Here is a 20,367-nt window from a genome sequence, read left to right on the forward strand (position 1 = left end):
CCATTAAAAGCATAAACGGTGGCTATTTTATTTACGTATTTCAACATTAAATGTCTCCGATGACACGTGTGATAGGAGAGCAATCGAGCGCGATTTTTTTATTTTTGCGATTTTTCACGTGCAGTTAGTTGCGATACGACGGCCGTGTTCCAAAATTCACTGCCAGCGCTGAAACTCTATAGTTCATGTCACGTACACTATAGCTTTTCAGCGCTGGCAGTGAATTTTGGAACACGGCCGACGGCTGTTCCTCTGGTCATCTATCACGTAACTTTTCCCCTAGGATGGAAAATGAAAAATGAAAATTTTTCCGAACTTTTACGTTATGAAATTTGCTGCTGAGATGCAAGAAATTTTCATTTTTCATTTTCCATCCTAGGGGAAAAGTTACGTGATAGATGCCCTAGTCTCTACCCTCAACCAATCAGAGGCGATGAGATCACGTGACCCAAATTCGCCTCCTTTTGGACTCGAAGCGGCTCGAGAAATGTTGCAGAAATTATAACCTATGTTACACCAGCGAGAAAGAGAGAGATGTGTTATAGATTATAATTTTATAGCGCGCATCAACAACTTTTTCTTTTCTTATAATTATTAGTGAATATTCCTAATACACACACTAAAACGAGAGGCCAACGAATGAGGTCCAACGTATGTTCGTTTGTACGTTATATGCAACGTGATTATCATAAGTTATTACTATTTTCCATTAGAGGACGTAATTTCCAACAAAACGTGCCAGTTCGTTACGTTAAAACTGACAGAATGCCACGTTCAACTTCGCACGTGCTTAATATGCAAAGGGTAAGACAGAAGATTATGGAAAAGTCGGTAAAACACTTGGGCAATACACAAGTATCGTTACAGGTTAGTATTACATTGCATTGAACGATGGTTGAATAACAGTCGTAAAATGAAATTAGCGCCAAGTGTTGACCGATAAATAAATTTCTTTATTTATAGATTCTGGGCAGTGGTGCTCGCGGTACGCCAAGATGCGTTTACTTGATGACGCACCACAGTAAATACGTTTTCAATTGCGGAGAGGGAAGCCAGAGGCTGGCACATGAGCACAAATGCAGGCTTGTAAAGTTGGAGCACATATTTGTAACATCGGCCTCGTGGAACAATTTAGGTGGTGTGCCAGGAATGCTGTTAACGTTACAAAATGTAGGTGTACCTGGCATCAATGTCCATGGTCCTAAAGGAAGCATAGAAATATTTAATGCGCTCAAGAGATTCGTGCAGCTAACTGATTTGAAGATCCACGAGGCCAAGTGCGACGAGTTGAAGACGTTTCAAGATCAAGTTATGACCGTTATGTACGTTCCCGTTATAAACCCAAATGTACAGAAAATGGAGCCCATCAACATAGGAGAAGAAGTCACCGATGACATCATCAATTACTACGATTACACAACGAACTCTAATGGCAAACGAGTACTTGATAGCACAGCGCAGAAAGAGAGCAAAGCACCAAAAATCGAACGGACGCCCAATAATGAGAGGATATCAAGCGTGATGTCGTACATTTGTAAATTGCATCCTCGCGCCGGCAAGTTAGACTTGGCCAAGTGTGTGGAGAAGGGTGTGAAACCCGGTCGTGATTTGGGCCAGCTCAAAGCTGGTCACGACGTTACTTTGCCAGATGGCACGGTCGTTTTCAGCAAGGATGTCTTGTCTTCATCGACACCAGGCCCTGTTTTCTTAGGTACTTTTTTTTTGTAATTGACAAATAATACCGGTTTTGTTTGATAAGTAAATTCTATGTGTATTTAGTTATCTATTCAAGAATAAATTTTTCACCCATTATTTTATTTGCAGTTGTAGAATGTCCATCAGAAGATTACCTGGAGCCCTTCGTGAGTCAGCCCGCTTTTACAAAATACCAAACGGGAGGAGTATCGAGTGCAGATGATATTCCGTATTGCATCGTTCACTTCACGCCTCAGAATGTGATGGACGATCCTCGGTACGTGGATTGGATGGGTAAATTCGGTCTCAATACCCGTCACATAGTCGTAAATGAAGAGAACGAGTGTATGGGCACCGAAGCGGTGCACAGGCATCAGCACAAACTCCATACGTTACATCCCGACATATTTCCTTTCTTGAACGAGGACAGTTTTAAAAAGAGGACTCGGGTAAGGCATTCGTCGATTTCATCGATCGTTTTTTCTTGGATCTTGGAGACATCTAAGTGTTTTTAATAATACTATTCGTATATAGTAACAATAGATAATAATAAATAGTACACTTCTACTTCAGCCAGAAGATCTGCCTGTTATACATCGCGCCAGAACGCTCGACACCGTTCACCTGCAACCAGAACTGCTATTCGATAAGAAGAAGGAACTGTTGTTGCAGCCGGAGGAATACTTGAACGAGATTTTCGAAACTGAAGGTTTCTTGGATGAATTGGCAGAGGTGCAAACGATCCTCAGCAACCGAGAGAAATCGTTGCCCAAGAACGAGTATCCGAAAATTGTCATGTTGGGTACCGGCTGTAGCATTCCGAGTAAAGTGAGAAACACGAGCGGCATACTTGTACGAGTGGACGAAAATCACAGTATATTGTTGGATTGCGGTGAGGGCACGTTCGGGCAGATTGTGAGAATCTATGGGAGGTCCGAGGCAGACAACATCGTCAAAACGATCAAAGTATGACGATTAATCAGCTACTCTTCATAATTTAGCAATGATGATGAATCCGGAATTCGTTTCAGGCGGTATACGTGTCGCATTTGCACGCGGATCATCACATGGGACTGATCAATTTACTGAAGGAAAGGGAAAAAGCCACGCAGGATCTTTTATATCTGCTCGCGCCGAAGCACATCGCCTCCTGGTTACAGATGTATCATAAACGCTTTGAACCCATTTTGCATCGGATGAGACACGTATACAACAGCGAGTTTTTAATGGACGTCGATCAATCAAAGGAACCTGTATATGCGGATGTATACGCGGCGCTGAACGTGCAAGCCATAACGATGGTGCATGTTAGGCATTGTCCCTACTCGTACGGCATTTCTGTGATCCTCCGTGACGGAAAGAAAATAGTATATAGGTAACCATTTTTTTACTTTGTTGATTGTTCTTATAAATTTTCGTAGTTGTACTTACTTTAAATAATCTAGCGAATTCTCGTCTTCGAGATAATTTTATAATTTAATTCGTAATCTGACACGGAATTTAATAATAAATTTATTATTTAGAATTTAATTGAAAAGATTTCTTTCGAGGAAAGTGCTTTACTTTTTGACGTGACGTTTTCAGCGGTGACACTCTACCCAGTGAGAATCTCGTGAGACTCGGTCAAGACTGCGATTTGCTAATTCACGAAGCGACGATGGAGGACGATCTGCTGGAGGAAGCGAAGGTCAAGCAACATTCAACGGTGTCGCAGGCTATACAAGTAGGCAAGCAGATGCAAGCTAAGTTTACGCTGCTGACGCACTTCAGCCAACGCTACTCGGTCATACCTCAGTTACCGCAGGACGAGAATCGGCCCAAGTTCGACGACGTTGGCATTGCGTACGATAATATGCACATCAGCCTGTCACAACTGCCGCTCTTATCCCCGATGTATCCAGCATTAAAGTTAATGTTCAACAAGCATTATGTAGGATTGGAAGCGAAAGCTGCTAAACGACAGCGGAGGGTAGCGGATTAAAAGAAATATTTTTGCTATAATCTATCACAACGTCGTAATTTTTGCCTTACAGTACACCAGGCATAATTTTTTACTGTCGATTAAAAATCAGTGCTTTAAAAAAAACTGTTTTATGAACATTGTATGATAATGAAGCAACTAGGTAATAATGTTTTATTACCGACGCTTTTTACTTTAAAAAATGTGACATAAATCCATCATACAAAGCGGATCCTCCAAACGTAAAGTCAAATTCGATCCACATGGAATATGCCGTAGGTATATCTTTTACAATATTTTCGTAAAACTTTAATTAAAGTCTTGTCGAAAATGAAAAAGGACACGATAAATTTGACCGTATGTGAGCCGACTGATACATGTTTTCTGTACATAATCATGTAATATATAATGTATATACATTATACATACAGGATGTCCGTAAAAATCGTAGTCAAATTTTATATTTATATAGCATGTTAATGTGGTCAAATAGATGAAAAATGTTCATATTAATCTTCTTTTTCCTCTCTATATTATGCTTAGGGCCTGTTTTTCTTCTGAAACTAGTATTTCCGGTGATCGGAATTTTGAGCCAATTCCAACTCGGAGATGATGATGAATACGTCGCTAGCCTAACCCAGGTTCATATAAACCTATATTTATAAATACTTTATTAGAGTTATAGTAAACGTTCAAAAACTCACCAGCACAATTGTTCTTATAATATATTTGAACATTTATATGAACTTGTTTCATTCGCTCGATTTCATTAACGTACTACATAAATTTAGCCCCAATTTTTCTGGACGTCCTGTATAAGTCTGCAAATCTCTTAGTTGCATGTTATAGAAATTAGTTTCGTTACAAATTACATGTATCGTAACGTGTTATACGAGATTAATTTATCGCGTTATACGATTGTTTTGTATCATGTTGACAGCGTTATAAAAGGTCTATTGTATATGACTGACAATGAGAGAGGAACTTTATCTGGTTGAATAAGCTATTCAGCCGAAATCCTGATCAATAAAAAATTTTCTTATTACATTCTTTAATTTATTACATCCATTATTCTTAAAATGCGTTTAACGTGAAAAAGTAGTAAAAAGAGATTGCCGCTTACATAAGTATATAAAACGAGCGATGCGTATTATCGTCATCGATGGACCGAGACGTACATCTACCCCGTATCTTGTCTAAACAACTATACGAAGTATTGTAAATCGCTAAAACGAATGATTTTCGCACGCTTCACGTCATATTATACGTGTCTCGCTCTCGTGACGTATGAAATTAAGCAGCGCGAGACGTACATAATATCATGTTGCACGATGTTAAAGAGGCAAACATATATTTACACGAGATTGTGACTTACTTCAATGTCTCTCTCGAAAAATAATCCGTCTGAAGGACCTACTTTCGTACTTCGATTCTACATGATACACCAAGAAATTCGCAATGTCTCGCAAGACAGAACGTAAATGTTTCTTCTATCGATCTGCCTACGACTTACGAAAAGAATACAGAGACTTATGAAAGTAATACAGATCGCGAATCTATCCTATCGCTAAAGACGCGTAATACCCGTCGAAGTATCTCGTTCTCGAACGAACGTGAAAGAAGCAAATAGAAACGCCGAATCCGTGTGCTGTTACGAATCTTTCCATCACCAAGCCTTAGATCGGCATATTTCATCTATATACGCGGCAGGCTAATATGTGTGAAGCATGTGTGAGTATTACAGCGAAATTCTCGTGTGTACGTTTCGTCAAAATGCGCATTTCCTAACTTATGATCGTAACGGGTAAACGGTGTTTCAACAATGGAACCGATAAAAATAATCGACATTCGCCTAATCGAGGCAGTGATGGGATATGGATTTAGCTTTTCTCCTCGATCGTGCCTTTTCAAGTGTAACTTTTATCCCTTCATATATGTATATATAAATCATGTCTGATGAATAAAATGTGTCCAGTGACGGTAACCGTTGCCACACTGCGAACGGAAAGAAAGATCTGTTTCTTCTCCGATAATACGCGATACCTCATTGACAACTTGCGTTAAACAAATCTTTTTTCATAGATCAAGTTAGCATAAAAATATATAATTCTAATAATTTAAGCAGATATCCATTATTACGTAAAAAACAAAAAAACGATCGCAGTTGACTCATTAATTACAAATGAACGAATGATACATGCGAAAGGGATAAAATCGAGTTCGCAGCGTGACAAGCCGTGCTTACGGATATAAAACGGATATACGGGTAGAAAAGTGTGTCACTTATAAAATAGAATGTAGACGGTTATAAGCCGTTCCTTAGGACTGTTGCATTACTCGTGGATACAAATCGGTTAATCGTCAGTTTTGGATACACTGAGGATTCACGAAGCGTTTTACCAAGATCTAGGAAAAGAAATGCATTAGCCGTAAACGTCTACGTAATATAAACCCTTAACTCGACGCGGACGCGGACGCCGACGCGGTATGCTCGATTAAGTACGCGACAGGAACCTAGCGCGAACAGCGATCTCCTGCCCTTGTTATTCGGGGAATACGAGTACTGCGAGTTACGACCAAAGCTAAGGAGGCAGTGGAGTACTAATCTTGCGCTCGTTGTATTCGCGTTGTCCCCTGCATTAGAACTCCCACTTTGTAGCGGAATCGTAGTCCGTCTCCCCCAAACGCAGCGCGCCGTTCTTGCCCGCGGTGAGGTACCGGCCGTCCACGCATTTGATGCAGATCCGTGACGGCTCGCGCAGCTCCAGGTAAAATCCGTCGGACGGCACGTCCGAGTCCACGGTCACTCCCTCGCTGTCCGCGTGCCAGTACTTGCCGTTTTGTCCTATATTACAGTGAATTAGTAAAAGGAATCGCATTTCCCGGCGCGATAGGAATCCGTTGACTAGTATCATACATATTATTTTACATATTACATATCTGATTTGTTGTAATACGTTATTTGTCTGCACTTGTTATATTCTGGAGTTTTCAAAACTTCCAAAATAATTAAATTAACTTGATTAACGTTGCAATCAATATTATAGAATAAAAAACGGTGGGAATTACCTTACCTTTGAATCTGACTACGCCACGCTCACACCGTTCGACGCGTATCGTTTCGTAAACAGCCTTATTGCACTCAAGCTTGGGACTGGCTGCGCTCTTGGGCCCGACAAAACCCTGTTCGCATCTCAGTACCAGCACAGGTCGGTTCATCAGGTAGAAGTAGTACTTGGCGGCGTCGGAATCATTGCCGTTCAATGAATCGGCGTTCGCGTAAAGGTGTCCCGACCGCTTGGTAGCCAGAAACTTGCCATTGTTGGCGCGCAACGCGACCGTGCCGTCACTCGACTGCCATGCCAGGTCGAAGAGCGCATTCGACGAGCGCTTGTGATCGGACGCCTGGATACCGCCGCCAGCCTCCAGGCTCCAATAACGGTCCTGCATCGTTCGCACGTACCATCGTTTTGTCACCCGATCGAACTCTAACTGGAATGTCTCATGACCGGAAATTTCGTCCTGATTGGCCGTTACGTCGACACCTAAGTTTCAATCCAGTTTCAGTCAACTCTCTATTTTTTTTATTTTCTCAATAACAAGCAGCCGTAAAGTAAAGAGAAATTACCTTGCTTCACGGAAACGTATCGCTGATTCAACGCCGCGACGAACGATGCCTGCGGCAGAGATTCTTCCAAGGAGAAGAGCTCGTCACGTGTAACGGTCGTCGATCTTGATTTCAGAACGGCCTTACTTCCGATCGGTGCCAAGTATGCGCCATGTATATCTCTGAAATATCAATGTATTCTTTTAGCATTTATATCGTTAATGCTAATACCTCTATACCTTGTTACGATATTTCTTTCATTAATAATCTAAATTATATTAATACTGACACGCTAAAACGTAATTATTGCTAATTGATAACTTCAACAATTTTATCTATGGTAATAGATAAAGTCTATTATAATATTAATTATATTCCTAATTCCAAATATTATTTATATAAATTATAAATTATATTACAAGATACTGAAAAACAGTTAAAACAATGAACTAAAATTATCTAAAATTTTATTGAATATATTATAATATTCTAGAGAGAAGCTCGATGTTTCCTTTTACGTAACAGGACGTACCGAAGAGCAAGGAGACCAGCGTGGAATTCTGCGGCATACAGGCAATCTCGCGTGCAAGCGTCCAGCAGCTTACCATCACGTGCGAGGTATTTATTGTTGCAAGTATGGAGCGCGTAATGGCCGCCTTCGGACTTAGTACGATCTCCATGACTGTCGTCGTCGCTCATGGTTGCAGGGCGAAATTCCAAGGTGAATAGAGTGTCCTCACCCCAGGGCACGGGCGCGTCCACATGAATCTCATCCTGAGTAGCGCTCAGATGTGCAAAACGTTTTCTCCCGGCTGATCGAAGATTCACCTGACAAATTTCATCAAGTTCATTTCAGAAAAGTGTAGTAATTATCTCGTTAGCGTCATTCTTTTTCAACCTATCATTTCAATTTCATGGGGATATAGTTTTATATACTTATAAATATATTTTAATTGACAAAATTGATTGAAGAATTATGTTGAATTAAAGCAACTTAAGAAGATATGATTATGACATCCTGCATAGATGCACGGTATAATTATGGAAGAACGAGCGGATACAGTGTAATCGAGGAGGAACAGATTGAGATTGTTGTTGAATCAGTTGTTTGAGGAATACAGTTATTACCGAAATTGTGTGCGTGTAGCAACGATCAGATTGCATAAATAGCTCACCGTAAACGCTTCATTCGCGAAACTTCAAAACGCAACAGGTATTTAAGGTGTACCTGCGGTCTTGCGGCAAGATGTACGAGCCAGTACTCCGCCTCGCCTGGGGCCTTAGCGGTACACTTCAATTCATCCTGACTCGAGCCTAAGAAGTAGCCTCTCTGGATGTTCTTCAGCGCCCATCGTCCGCTACCTGCAATTTATTGCGATCAGCCATCCGCCGCGAGAATCGCCGATGAACGGGCTTTTGCCCGTTCGTAGCAAAACTCTAATCAGTGTCGAATATTTCAGATAAATGTTGTTCGATATTTAGGTAAAAGATAAAAAGAGAGAAACACCGTTATATCTTCATCTTCGTTTAAATTCAACCAAAAAACATCACTTTGTAGCTTTTATGATATTTTTATCGAATTACATGTTTAGAAAGAGAGTTTAAATGTTTCCAAATAAAAACTCTGATACCTGAACAATTATACTATTGATTCTAGTAATCAAATATTAATTATCAAAGTTCTTCCATCTGCTCTCTTGAGTTTTATATATATAATATCTTTACAAAATAAGTATAAAATATCTTTACCTCTCTAAAAAAAAAATCTAATTTTTGAGATTATTTGAAAAATTAATAATTTCTCTTGAACGTAAAAGATAAACTTGTGATTGAATTCGAAATATCTTGGATATTTCTGATAACAATAAAATAATTTTTGTAGATTACAAGCAACGTGTGATTATGAATTAATTATAAAACTCATGTATACCATCAGAAGCGAGCTGTATTTGAAAAGCGCATCCCGGATCCGACGAGTCTTCGCTTTCGCACGTCACGTTACCAAACTGGTCGACCGCTAGATATCGATCCAAGTGGGAGCGAAGGAAAACCTGCTGTTCACTGCCCTCCAGAGTCCACAATTGCTTCTTCTTCAAACTCGACCCATTGGCGTTGATTTTAAAACCAAATGTCTCCGCCGTCAGATATTTGAATTTCCCATTGATCAAACCAACCTGAAAGAGCACATATAGTTATTATAATCTATTTAATTTATTCTTAAGAAATAACAGATTCACTCAAGCTTGTCGCTGTCAAATAATTAATAGTAAATTAAATAATAATAATAATAATAATGAATAACATTACGCAATTGCATTGCAATCATAATTATGGCAATTCTATGTAAGAGATATAGATAATAAATTAAAGTTTAGTGACATAGAAATCTCTGAGTGATACCGTTACATCTTCGTTGTAATCAACTTATAAATAATTATATAGTTTATATCAAACTAATTTGCATTTATCAATCGGCACGCACCGTCCATCCTGATTTATCGACTCCGTTCTCAGATCCTACATTCTCCGAACCGTTACTCTGCATCGTACTGGCGTGGCCGGACTCGGAACTCGGTTATCTTCACTCGAGCTACCAAAATGTTATTAGAAGCAGCTTCTCGACACGTCTGAAAGAAAGAAATAATGTTAATTGAACAACGGCCCCTCGTTCGCGTTATTAAGCAAGCTGTAATTATCGGTAATTGTTATAACAAACAAGAGAAAGCGTTCTTGAATTTGTTACTGCACTGTTATTGTGGTGAAAATTTTAACTGCATCTCCAGCCTCGGAGGAACGTCCAGAATATGTGAGATTCATTCATCGATTTTAATTGAAGGACGTTTAACGCGAGAGGAATTCACCAAGTCATTATTTCACGCTGCGTTGAACGTATCTCACACGTGGAATTAATTAAAGAGCGCAATCAATTAAATTGCAGAAGAAAAATCCGATGCGCGTTCATCCCTCCCCGTTTTATCAGACAGATGAATTTCCTTTATACGAGCGCCTTTCTACGTTTGTTTCAACTGTGCAACTTTGAAGTAGCAGATACCGCTCGCTGTTCGCGGGGCACGGAGCGTAGTTGTAAGTTACAGTTGGGGGTGGAAACGCGAGGCACGGCGCGCCGATTGAGAAATCCGCCACTGTGCGCGTATTGATCCCCCGAGTTTCATCCCATCGCCAGCAGACGCCTACCTACCAACCCGAGACAAAACAGCGCTATTATTTGCCGGATAAGCGTCCTCTCGCCGCGCTTCTCTGCGTCTCTCTGCCTCGCTCCACTTGCACCTGTCCCGTCACGCGTGATTCGCGACACGTTACGATTTTAGCCTTGCTACTTTACTCGCCTCCACGATATTTTTTGTCGCGATAATATAAGCGATTATGGCAATAATATCAGTGTCCATCCTGCTTTACGCTTTGCGGGATCTCCCTCCGTAGAAAATTATTTTCCACAAATCTCTGAGACACTTATTCTGCAAAGAATTTTCGTAACTTTAGTAACAAGCTTGAATCAATTAATGAATCTAATGGATTTAATAAATCGCGGGGGAAAGCTGCACTCTATGAAAATTACAGAGTGGAAATTTTGATAGAAATCACTTGCGAGATTAAATTGTATGTGCCTTTCACGCTATAATGCTGATTGGTGCTGATGGCACAATTAATTTTAGCGGTTTCTCTAGCGGTTATATAACTCAATGTAATTCATTTACATGTATCGCGTCTCATTTAACGCCGTCAGCTGTCAGGCTGTCACCGGCTTTAAATTTACATGCAGTTAGTGGTGCCCGTGATTCTATTGGGTAATATATTTTATCTGGTTTGTCGCCCTGACGATCGATCTTACACATCCCGAGAATCTCTTGCCAGTCACTTAGGATCAATTCGTGCCTGTTAAATCGGCATTCACCACCAGCACTCTAGCGTAGTTTTAACCGTTAATTTAACCGGCCGAGTGAGAGAACTGCTCACTCAAGAGGCTATTAACCTTTGACTATATACCACATCTATCTTTGGCTACATGTGCCAAACTACCTGAAAAACAGAAGGGGTAGCTTTAAAGGCGAAAGCCATATTTCAAAATTATTTAGATTCATATTTCAAAAAATCCATATATATGTCTTGTCATTTTAATTCACAATTAATTTAGACTGCCAACTTGCCTTAAAAAATGTGCACTGTAAAATGTTATAAGACATATAAATGGCAAATATAGAAATGATAGACATAAGCAAGCAACTCTGTTTAATCGACATCAAATCAATTGTTATATCGTGATGCCTTAAAATTAAGAACATTAGAAACAATATAGTTTCGCTTTACGACGATCAAAAGGCACATAATTTGTAACGAAATAGCGTAATTGCTAGACGCGAGATTGCTTGTAAAGGCGATTTTGCGCCGCCAATAAAACGGTACGTGGATTAAAGTGTCCTTAAAACGTTATGTACAGGAATAAGAAGAGGTCCTTGAACTCTCCTGTGAAAGAAATTTCTTCCTTCAACCTCTGGGAGGCAAGCGTGACCGTGATATTCAAGGATTCGTAACTCGATGGACAAAGACTGTATATTTTTAGCTCAAAATTTCAAATGAAATAATTTTATAAGATATATAAAAACTATACTTGAAATCGAAGATTTATTTTTGTTACAATTTTCAGTTATTTACGAGTCAACAGTTGTGAATTATGAGCAACTGGAAATAAAAAGGCAAAATAATTTAATTTATATTAATAGATGCCTTAATTATAGACAGACTTCTATTTTGTATTTATAAGCTTCGAATATTAATTATTAAAACACTTGTTGCAATTTTGGAATATATATTGAAAAGGTTGTACAATGATTTCGAAGTATATCAAACGTAATCTCCATCTGGCAAAAATTCAAGCTAGAAGCGTGAATAGTGAAAGCAGACGTCGCTTTGTCAACACGAGCGGATGAATTCACTCTTAAATTTTCCCGTCACGAACCCGAACGGAAATACTTTCAACAGCAGCGAACAAGGACAATGTTAAAGCACAAAGATACGTTGAGTATATATTTCGACGTCGACCCGACGCGAAAATTGTTTTTACTTTGTTTTCAATGAGGCATTACTTGAAAAACTAAATTTCTACTAAATCGATACATTTAATAATTTTATGTATAAATTGGAAATGTATTAGCCGAGCATCGTTCCCTCTCTTTCCTTCGTCGTTGAAGGCACAGCTGTGAAAGAAAAACGGTAAACAAATAGTTGCCGACGATAAAGGGACCTAAAAGCGTACGCACATCGGTCGGATTTAGAACGATAAATGTGGCACGATCCTGCCATACTCGAACTTGGCGAGTGGCGGCACTTTTACGAGCGATGAACAGCATGAATCCATGGTACGAGTATCGGTCCAAGAAAAGCCGTGGACGGGTCTTTGGCCGAAGTTGGTCACCGCCGACATCAATCGAGATTATCGTCTTACTTGATCGCTCCGTTAGTCCTTACTCAATCCTTGCGTTTCCAACTGTGGACACACGCTTTTCCTTGATTGGCAAGATGTAATCATCCAATATTAATGCCTTATAAGTTTTATACCAAAATGCGCGCTATCTTTTCAATTACTTCAAAATTTTATCGAAAGATATAAGCCAAGAATTTTAATATATTCTTAATTAAATAAAAATAAGAAATTAGTAAAAAAAATATAACATGCTTATACAAAAATACTGTTATATTCAATTCTGTTATAAATGTATTAAATATCACATAAATTTTTAAACTCCAGTATGAAATGTACAACTACATCAATGCAAAATGTAATATTATTTAATCGACATTTAATCGAAGCGAGAGCAACCTTATTACTGGAACTAGTATATTAACTTCTCGACTTGAGGTAAAGACTAGTGTGTACCACATTCAGACGTCGTTTAATTAATCGCCTCTGCTTCCGAATTGCGGAATGGCGTGGCTCGCGTTCCCGTTCCAAGATATTGACACTAATTGGAGAAAACCCGCGGTGTTTACGCTCGAATATGAGCTGTAAGTGATTCAGTTACGCTTCCGACGAGGGATTGCAACGATAAAGTCACGCAAGCCTCTTCATTCGAGCTGGCAGGGGAATCCGTTACGCGTCGGAAATGCGAGAGACCGGGCGTGAGATTAAGTGTATAAATATAAAAAAAAGGCAGCGCAACCGCAGGCAGGATGCGTTTCGCGCCGCATGTTCTTCGACGCGGTGAAATGTAAGAGATATTGAACGGTACAGTAGAACTTCGATATGAGTAGTCTCACTCGGTATGAGATCCTCCTGCTTCACATGTGCAATACTTTTACCGATACCAGTATCATCCCCTTCCATGTTAACAATAGGCGGTGAATGAAAAACAAAATGATAGCATGTGCTCCTCACATGCGTATGTTACTAGAAGTCTCTATCGTATACATGTATAATGTCTCACACGCAAACAAAAGATAAATCATTCATAAAATTAAATATAAAGTAATGCTACGATGGAGGAAGTATTCACTAAATCCAGTTCTAATAATTCTCCATCCAGCTTGTATTGAGATTCTGTACAAACGTCCTGCAGTTCATCTCTCATGCAGTAATAAAAAACGATAATTTATTATATATAAAATAAACTAACGATTTACTGGCGATCGTTTCGTTACCGAAATATTAGTAACGGTAAAGTCGCGTAACGATGGGAGTGAAGGAGCCGCGACGAATTAAACGATCGCTGATCGGATAGGATATATTTCGCCGGGCGAAGACTTGGCTCGCAAAACATTTCAACCAGACTCTCGGCTCGTAATCTCACGAGGAGAGTTTTTCCCTCTTTTGCGCTTTTTTAAAGTCGCTCGAAAGTTGCAGCTGCTCCATGAAAAATCACAGCGAGAAACCGGTGCGGCACGTACGAGCGCGAAAGTCTTGTGGCGTCTCGCGTTTCTTGCGCCCGCACGCGCGCGCGAGCCCTTTTTTGTCGCCGGGTAACTTTTGCAGATATCCGCCATCGCCAGTACTAAGTAGCTCTGAATACATGATAACGGTTGCTCGAGTTATCATAATGATCGAACAGTCCGAAGTACCGCACTGATACGCCTGCGGGATCAATCTAAATGATCGCGGCAGTTTGACAATCTGTAATATTAAGTTTCCACTGAAACTAGTTCTCTAGCTTGCCATGTATAAGATATTTTTTTTATGTTTCGACTGATTTTGATTCCTCGACTTACGTTTTGCAATGGTGTTAATTGCTGAATGTTTTGATTTGTTATAACTGATATAATGAAATATATTTCGCACCTGATCAATTATATTATTACATTTACAATAATTACTTCATGTAATTCAAAGTGTTAAAAATATGACAACATGATTATCGAAATAAATTTGGCGAAGCGTTTCAATCATACGAGACGTTCTAAGATCATCATTAGAATAAAACATCGCGCACGAGCAATGTAATAGCGTTCACATCGTTTAGCTTTAATGAAAGTAATACGTAACATGCAATTGTCTTAAGTCTAATTCAAGTCCATTTTGCATTCTAAATTGTGGACAGAGATTTACCAGCTCTGATTGAATTAAATTTAGTTTTATATTCTTGGCTCGTGTAACAGATTTAATCACACGAGAAAAAAATAAATTAAGTATTATATCATGTATTAAAAAAGAAAGAGAGAGAGAGAGAGAGGGAGAGACTACTTATTTATAATCCTAGTCGACTAATATTCGGACATGAAAATCAGATGCAGAATACGTTATATTCTATCTATACATATAAAATCCCTATTCTGTCTGTCGTTGAATTGATCGGGTATTTCCCGACATGCTAGAAACACCAAATTTCGCATGGTGATAGGGGTTCACCCCCAGGTAATGGGAACATTCTTGAAATCTTTAATTTCAACAATGATAACGTCTGGCGTAGACAGGCGTTTCCCTAGTAATTCTATAAATCACAATTTAGAGACTGCTGTAAGTCACTATGGTTACTTTAATATGCCTTGATGAAAGCGTTACTCTTAAATTGTTTCTGACGAAAGGCATTGTGTTTCGTCGCATAATTGCGCGCTTCTCTTTGTGTCGAACGGAAAAAGGAACAAAGGTGCAAAGAGCAAGTTAACCAGTGCATAAGTACATAGTTCTCGTTTAATTAATGCCACGATTGTCACAATCTCGCGGTTGCAATCATGAGACGCATTAATCTCGCAGTGATAACGCCGTTCCGAGGGAATGCTCCAAGTGCTGCATCGGTTCGACGTTATCCCGCTTGGTTCCGCGACCGCGAGCTTTATATTTCCCGATAGCAATTCCCTGTTCTTTGCACATAACGGTGTGTAATCAGCGGAACGCGGGTTTCGTTTCAACCGGCAATTCGACGCGCGTCAATGCAAAATTTTTTCTAGGTCTCGCACTTGATTCGTCACAATCGGGACAGTAACCGCGCATACGTTTCAACATAAATTACACATCACGTTAAATTAAAGACGTAAACCGTTTACTGTATTATAATGGAAGAGACGTGGATACCGGGAATCCCAATGTAATTGTTCGCATAGATTCCTTCACGGTGCGTGCGTAAAATTCTCATTCCGCGAGAGACAATTACTTAGGAACGGGAAGAATGCGTACATAGATCATGACTTTTGTTCACGAATGTGCTTGTTAGCTATCTACGAGCGAGAGATCCCGAAATAATATCCCACGCATTTCAAGTCCTTGACGAATTTGCTGATACACTTGATCCACCAGTACATCTAGAATGTGTAGGAACACTTATTAAGCTTCTTGGCTTTTCTCTGCAAGAGAATACGGAGATCGGAAACAGCTCGGGTGGGAAAAAATCGAATGCGATCGATCGATCGAGGCTTCGTAACAATTAAAAATATATCCATTACGTTGCTACCCGTAAATGTGTTTGGACAGTACAGACTGACTTTTCGGAGTCAAAGCGCGTTGGTAAAACAAGGTAAATGAGAGTAAATCACGCGAGAGAAGATAGAACGATTTGAGCGGCGGGCCTCTCGAGAAACTCGAATTTGCCCGGTCGAGTTGGAGAGCAAACTGGTTCTCGGGCTCTCTTCCTGGTTATTTGCCATCACCGGCGGTGTCACACGTCGCCCTTTCGTTTCGTTTCGACCGGGCCGGGCCCCACCCAGCAGCAGGCGGTCGGGCACTGGGCAGGCGAGCGCGAACGAAGAGAAACTCGGAGCGCGGAACGAGCACCGGACGAGCGAACGACCGGCCGGCTGACTCACCACCGTTCGTGGGGCTTCCGCACGAAATAAAAACACGCGCTGCCTCGCAACCCCCGCTGGCCGGTGCATCCCTCACGCGAAGGTCGGTAAAAATAGTCCGTCGCGACGAAGCGAAGGCTGCGGGCTGCGCGTCGATGGTGTTCGCGCCGCGGCGGCAGCCTTGCCTCGCGAAGGGCTCTTCGACCCCGGTCTCCATGGGAACTGCCCCGCGGTGACCTCTTTCAAGGTTGCGGACTCGCGCGAAAGGATTACCAGTCCTCCTCCTGATCGCATCATCGCCGTGAAGCAGATAGTTAGCGCCTAAGTGGCAACGACCCTGCCGATTATCGATTTCGAGAGTTGATTTTCATGCTTCTTTTTTACGGTACTTGATTTGAACTTTAATTTACCCGGAACTAATGGAAGACCCCTTCTGCGTGTTCTTTCATCCGTTTACCGTTGCTTTTGCCTTGAAGAACGTCGAAAAAGGCTTTAATGACAATCATTAAATTAAAGAGCTTGTCAAAAGATATAAAGTTCTAAGGCGAATGTACAGTAAAACCATTGCAAAACCCTGTCATGTTTCTTCTTGATTTTTAATTTATAGTAATGAAATAGATTTGATTTGGATAGATACGTGATAAACCCATTAAATGAGACTAGCAAGTAAGCGTCGTGGCGTTCGATTCGGCTCGCTGAGCAGCAACACACTCGGATTCACACCGTAGTCACGCCGTCACGTCTCGCGAGAACGAAATCTCTTTGTCCCTGTCACACCCCGCGCGCCCTTCGTTGTCACAGGGCGCGGGTCCTTGGTCCTTCCACCACGCAATCCGAGTGTTCTGCGTGTGCAAAGCGAAAAACCTGCTGAAAGAGAAGCAATCGAGACCGCTTTGACCGCAGTGACATTTAAAAGCTATTCCGGAAAAACGTAAACCGCGAGCTCTCCTTGTTATTTATTCCTGATCGTTTGGGACAACAACTCGGGTTGTTTGGGCGTGCGCTTCAGTGCGTTAATGCGGAAGGCTCGTACAAAGGACGAAGCGATAGATGACGACGACAGCCTGTTATCCGGAATTCGCGACGCCAAGCTACCGCGTTCCACCGATAAGCACGGACAGGAAGCTGACGGACCAGCCCTCCTCCTTACCTCTCTTCGTCGCGTCTCCTTCTCACTCTTTCGCTGAGTCTCGTCCTGCTTCCCTTCGAACGTTGGCTCCTGTCGCTCGTTCACCGAGCGTATCGATGGCACCACGCGCGCGCGTCTCGTCCCGTCTCGGATCCGATTCGGCCGCTGGTCCTCGTCTCGACGTTGCCGCGAGAACTGGAGACGCCAGCCAAGGGGCCAAGGTGAAGGAGAATGGACGCACGTAAAGGACAATCAGGAGCGACGGCGCACACGCGAGAGGAGCGCGAAGAAGCGGAGCACGTACACAGGGCAGACGCTCGTCACGCTACTGAGGCCCGACGCGCAGCGCCGGCCGCTCCTAGGCAGGCCCCGTCGCGACGACGCGGAGCACGCGAGGGTGGGGGCTGCCGGCTCTCTCGCGCCTCTCTAGCGATGGCGATGACACCCTCGCGTGTACACGTACATCCGAGATTCAGCTGCAAAAAAGACCGGATTTAATTTTAGTCTCCTTATTCTAGGAAATACTTATCTTGCTTGAAGAAAGGGAGAAACTTTTGAGAGCAAGATTCAGTTTCGGAAAGGTTCAACAAAGTGCGATACTTCTTGCGTAAATAACGCGTACGTTGACACGCAATTCTTTTACTTTAATAATGAATTATGTGAATTAAGGAGGTGCGCCTAAAACATCCTTTAAAAATTTTATTAATCTACGGAAGCTGTAAAATACATTATATGTATACTTAACTATCTCACGATAGAATAATATTGCAAAGAATCTATAATAAATAAGGATTTATAATACACTAATCGCTCGAAAGACAAGTGTCTGCCTTCGGCAGACAACCCGAACACTCTGAAGGGACCAGACACCAGCAGTCTTGCCCCCTGGGACAGGTGCAACGTGCTTGTTTGATAGGTGCGAGCAAATCGAGACCGGTCTGGGCCCATCGCTGACAGCTGACTCGCCGTGAAGCGGCCGCGCAAGAGAGACGCGTGCAGGAAGACGAGAGAGCAAAGCAAGAGAGAGGGTAGCGCGTGTGGCGAGGGGTGAACGCGCATCGAGCTGTCGGCGGTTAAGTTTCCGCAGGGGCGGTGAACCTCCGTTCCGTGGTTCTCGCGTTGCTGACTAACCGGCCTTCGTGATCTCGCGCGGACTTGATCTACTCGCGCGACGACGAAAGGATCGATATGAGACACACCGCGTGCGTGCTGACGAAGCGAAAAAGTGCGGCAGATTCTCTTCGCGATCGAAGAAGAATTGCACACGTGGACGTGTGCCCCCCAGGATGTCCTACGACTATCAATGTCCAGGACGTCTTTGATCACTGCAGAAAGGTCGAATTAAATAAATAAAATTAATAAATTTAATAAATTAAATAATTAAATTTTGTGTCACCTTAACCTTCTCCAACAGTGGGGACTCTTGTGTGGCCAGATTTTACACGCTTGGCCAACTTTCCGCCGCGGCAATAATGAAGACACTCATTGGTGAAGATATAGAACCGTAGAAATCCCACTGAACTGAATTGCCGGACAGTTAATAGAATATCTCGCTATCTCCACTTGTAATGCGATTTCTCGCCAGATGGAATCCGACGAATAACGCGATCGCCTTTCGCGAATGACTCGAGGACTCCGCTGAGATGCCCAGCATCCGTTATTCAGATCTGGACAGTATCACGTTTATTGCTTCTTGAAACCTGACGGCGAGGGAGGAAGCAGAAAATTTCTCAAGGAAGATAGATCTGATCTGCTCCAGATCCAGAACCAGGTCTGTCGAGAGCATGCAGATTTCCCATCAGCGGACCGGAGACTGACGAGATCAACCGACAGGCTTGACCTAACTCGGTAACTCGTCTAGTGGGCGCGTGCATGTTTACCTTCCAATTAAAGCGAAACAATGATATCGCATATCACCTGCGATAATGGCACGGTAACCCGCGCTAACGGTTCCTCCTTCCCGCTCACAGGATGTAATCCTGTTTCTCAATTTCAATTTACGACGTACTGAAAATTCATGATGCATTAACATAGGATTAGAAATTCTTGAAAAATTGCTAGACTATTTACAGAGATTTATAGAGATGAAATCATCGTATACGCAACTTTCTGAATCTGACGGCCTTTTACTTCATCCGGATTAATCTCTGAACTCATTAATCTCGATATCGCGTTATTAGTATTGTTAAATGCCGTAGAAAGTCAGAAGAACTCGCAGAAAAAGAAGCTATTTATGTTCGAGTAAAAGCGACTGAGGCTTCGTCGCGACGTGCGTTACTTTGCATTTTCAAGCAACGAGAACGATCTTTTCCACGCTCGCGCTCAATAGTCACCGCTCATTAATCCCATTGGATTTCGCAGGATCCGATCAGCAGCGAGTGATTTGCGCGGCGGCAACAACGGGGCAGTCCCGTTACGAGTTTCGTATCGAGCGCAACCGTTTGAGCCGAGCGACCAATTAAAAAAGCTATTCTTAATTAGTCGGATAGCCGCGACTTAATTTGATTTGGCTCGGGGAGTTACAGGCTTTTTCGAGCGTGTCTAACGAGAACCTCGCGTCCGCCCGGAATCGCTCGCTCGCTTTCCGGGAATGCACCGTCTCTTTCAGCAAGAACATCCTTCTTGCTCGCGTTTTATCGCGTCGCGAATCGTGATCCGTCGAACTCTGTCGTTTGCAACGTTTTCTTGCTTTTCGAGAATTATCAATAAAGTTTTGCAATCTTCATTATCTTTTTTTCAAATTCTTTTCAT

The 20,367-nt window shown here is 41.8% G+C and overlaps 2 protein-coding genes across 3 annotated transcripts; one reads left to right on the top strand and one right to left on the bottom strand.

Annotated features, from left to right (window-relative positions):
* The first annotated feature begins 463 nt into the window (after positions 1-463).
* Positions 464-4,698, top strand: LOC105278106 (ribonuclease Z, mitochondrial). Of its 2 annotated transcripts, XM_011336934.3 has the most exons (7): positions 464-651; positions 714-867; positions 964-1,711; positions 1,825-2,144; positions 2,269-2,661; positions 2,727-3,070; positions 3,280-4,698. In XM_011336934.3, exons 2-7 carry the CDS (start codon positions 766-768, stop codon positions 3,674-3,676), a joined length of 2,304 nt encoding a protein of 767 aa, XP_011335236.1. In that variant the 5' UTR covers positions 464-651; positions 714-765; the 3' UTR covers positions 3,677-4,698. The 2 variants fall into 2 exon arrangements, with proteins under 2 accessions (XP_011335236.1, XP_011335235.1); XM_011336933.3 differs by having other exon boundaries at positions 464-867.
* Positions 4,676-17,958, bottom strand: LOC105278105 (protein singed). The gene is made up of 8 exons (XM_011336932.3): positions 17,638-17,958; positions 9,745-9,889; positions 9,193-9,436; positions 8,491-8,624; positions 7,795-8,090; positions 7,284-7,444; positions 6,730-7,200; positions 4,676-6,500 (listed from the first exon to the last, which is right to left on the bottom strand). Exons 2-8 carry the CDS (start codon positions 9,805-9,807, stop codon positions 6,295-6,297), a joined length of 1,575 nt encoding a protein of 524 aa, XP_011335234.1. The 5' UTR covers positions 9,808-9,889; positions 17,638-17,958; the 3' UTR covers positions 4,676-6,294.
* Positions 17,959-20,367: the final 2,409 nt, after the last annotated feature.

Source organism: Ooceraea biroi, chromosome 3 (assembly GCF_003672135.1).
Source record: "Ooceraea biroi isolate clonal line C1 chromosome 3, Obir_v5.4, whole genome shotgun sequence".
Lineage (NCBI taxonomy): Eukaryota > Metazoa > Arthropoda > Insecta > Hymenoptera > Formicidae > Ooceraea > Ooceraea biroi.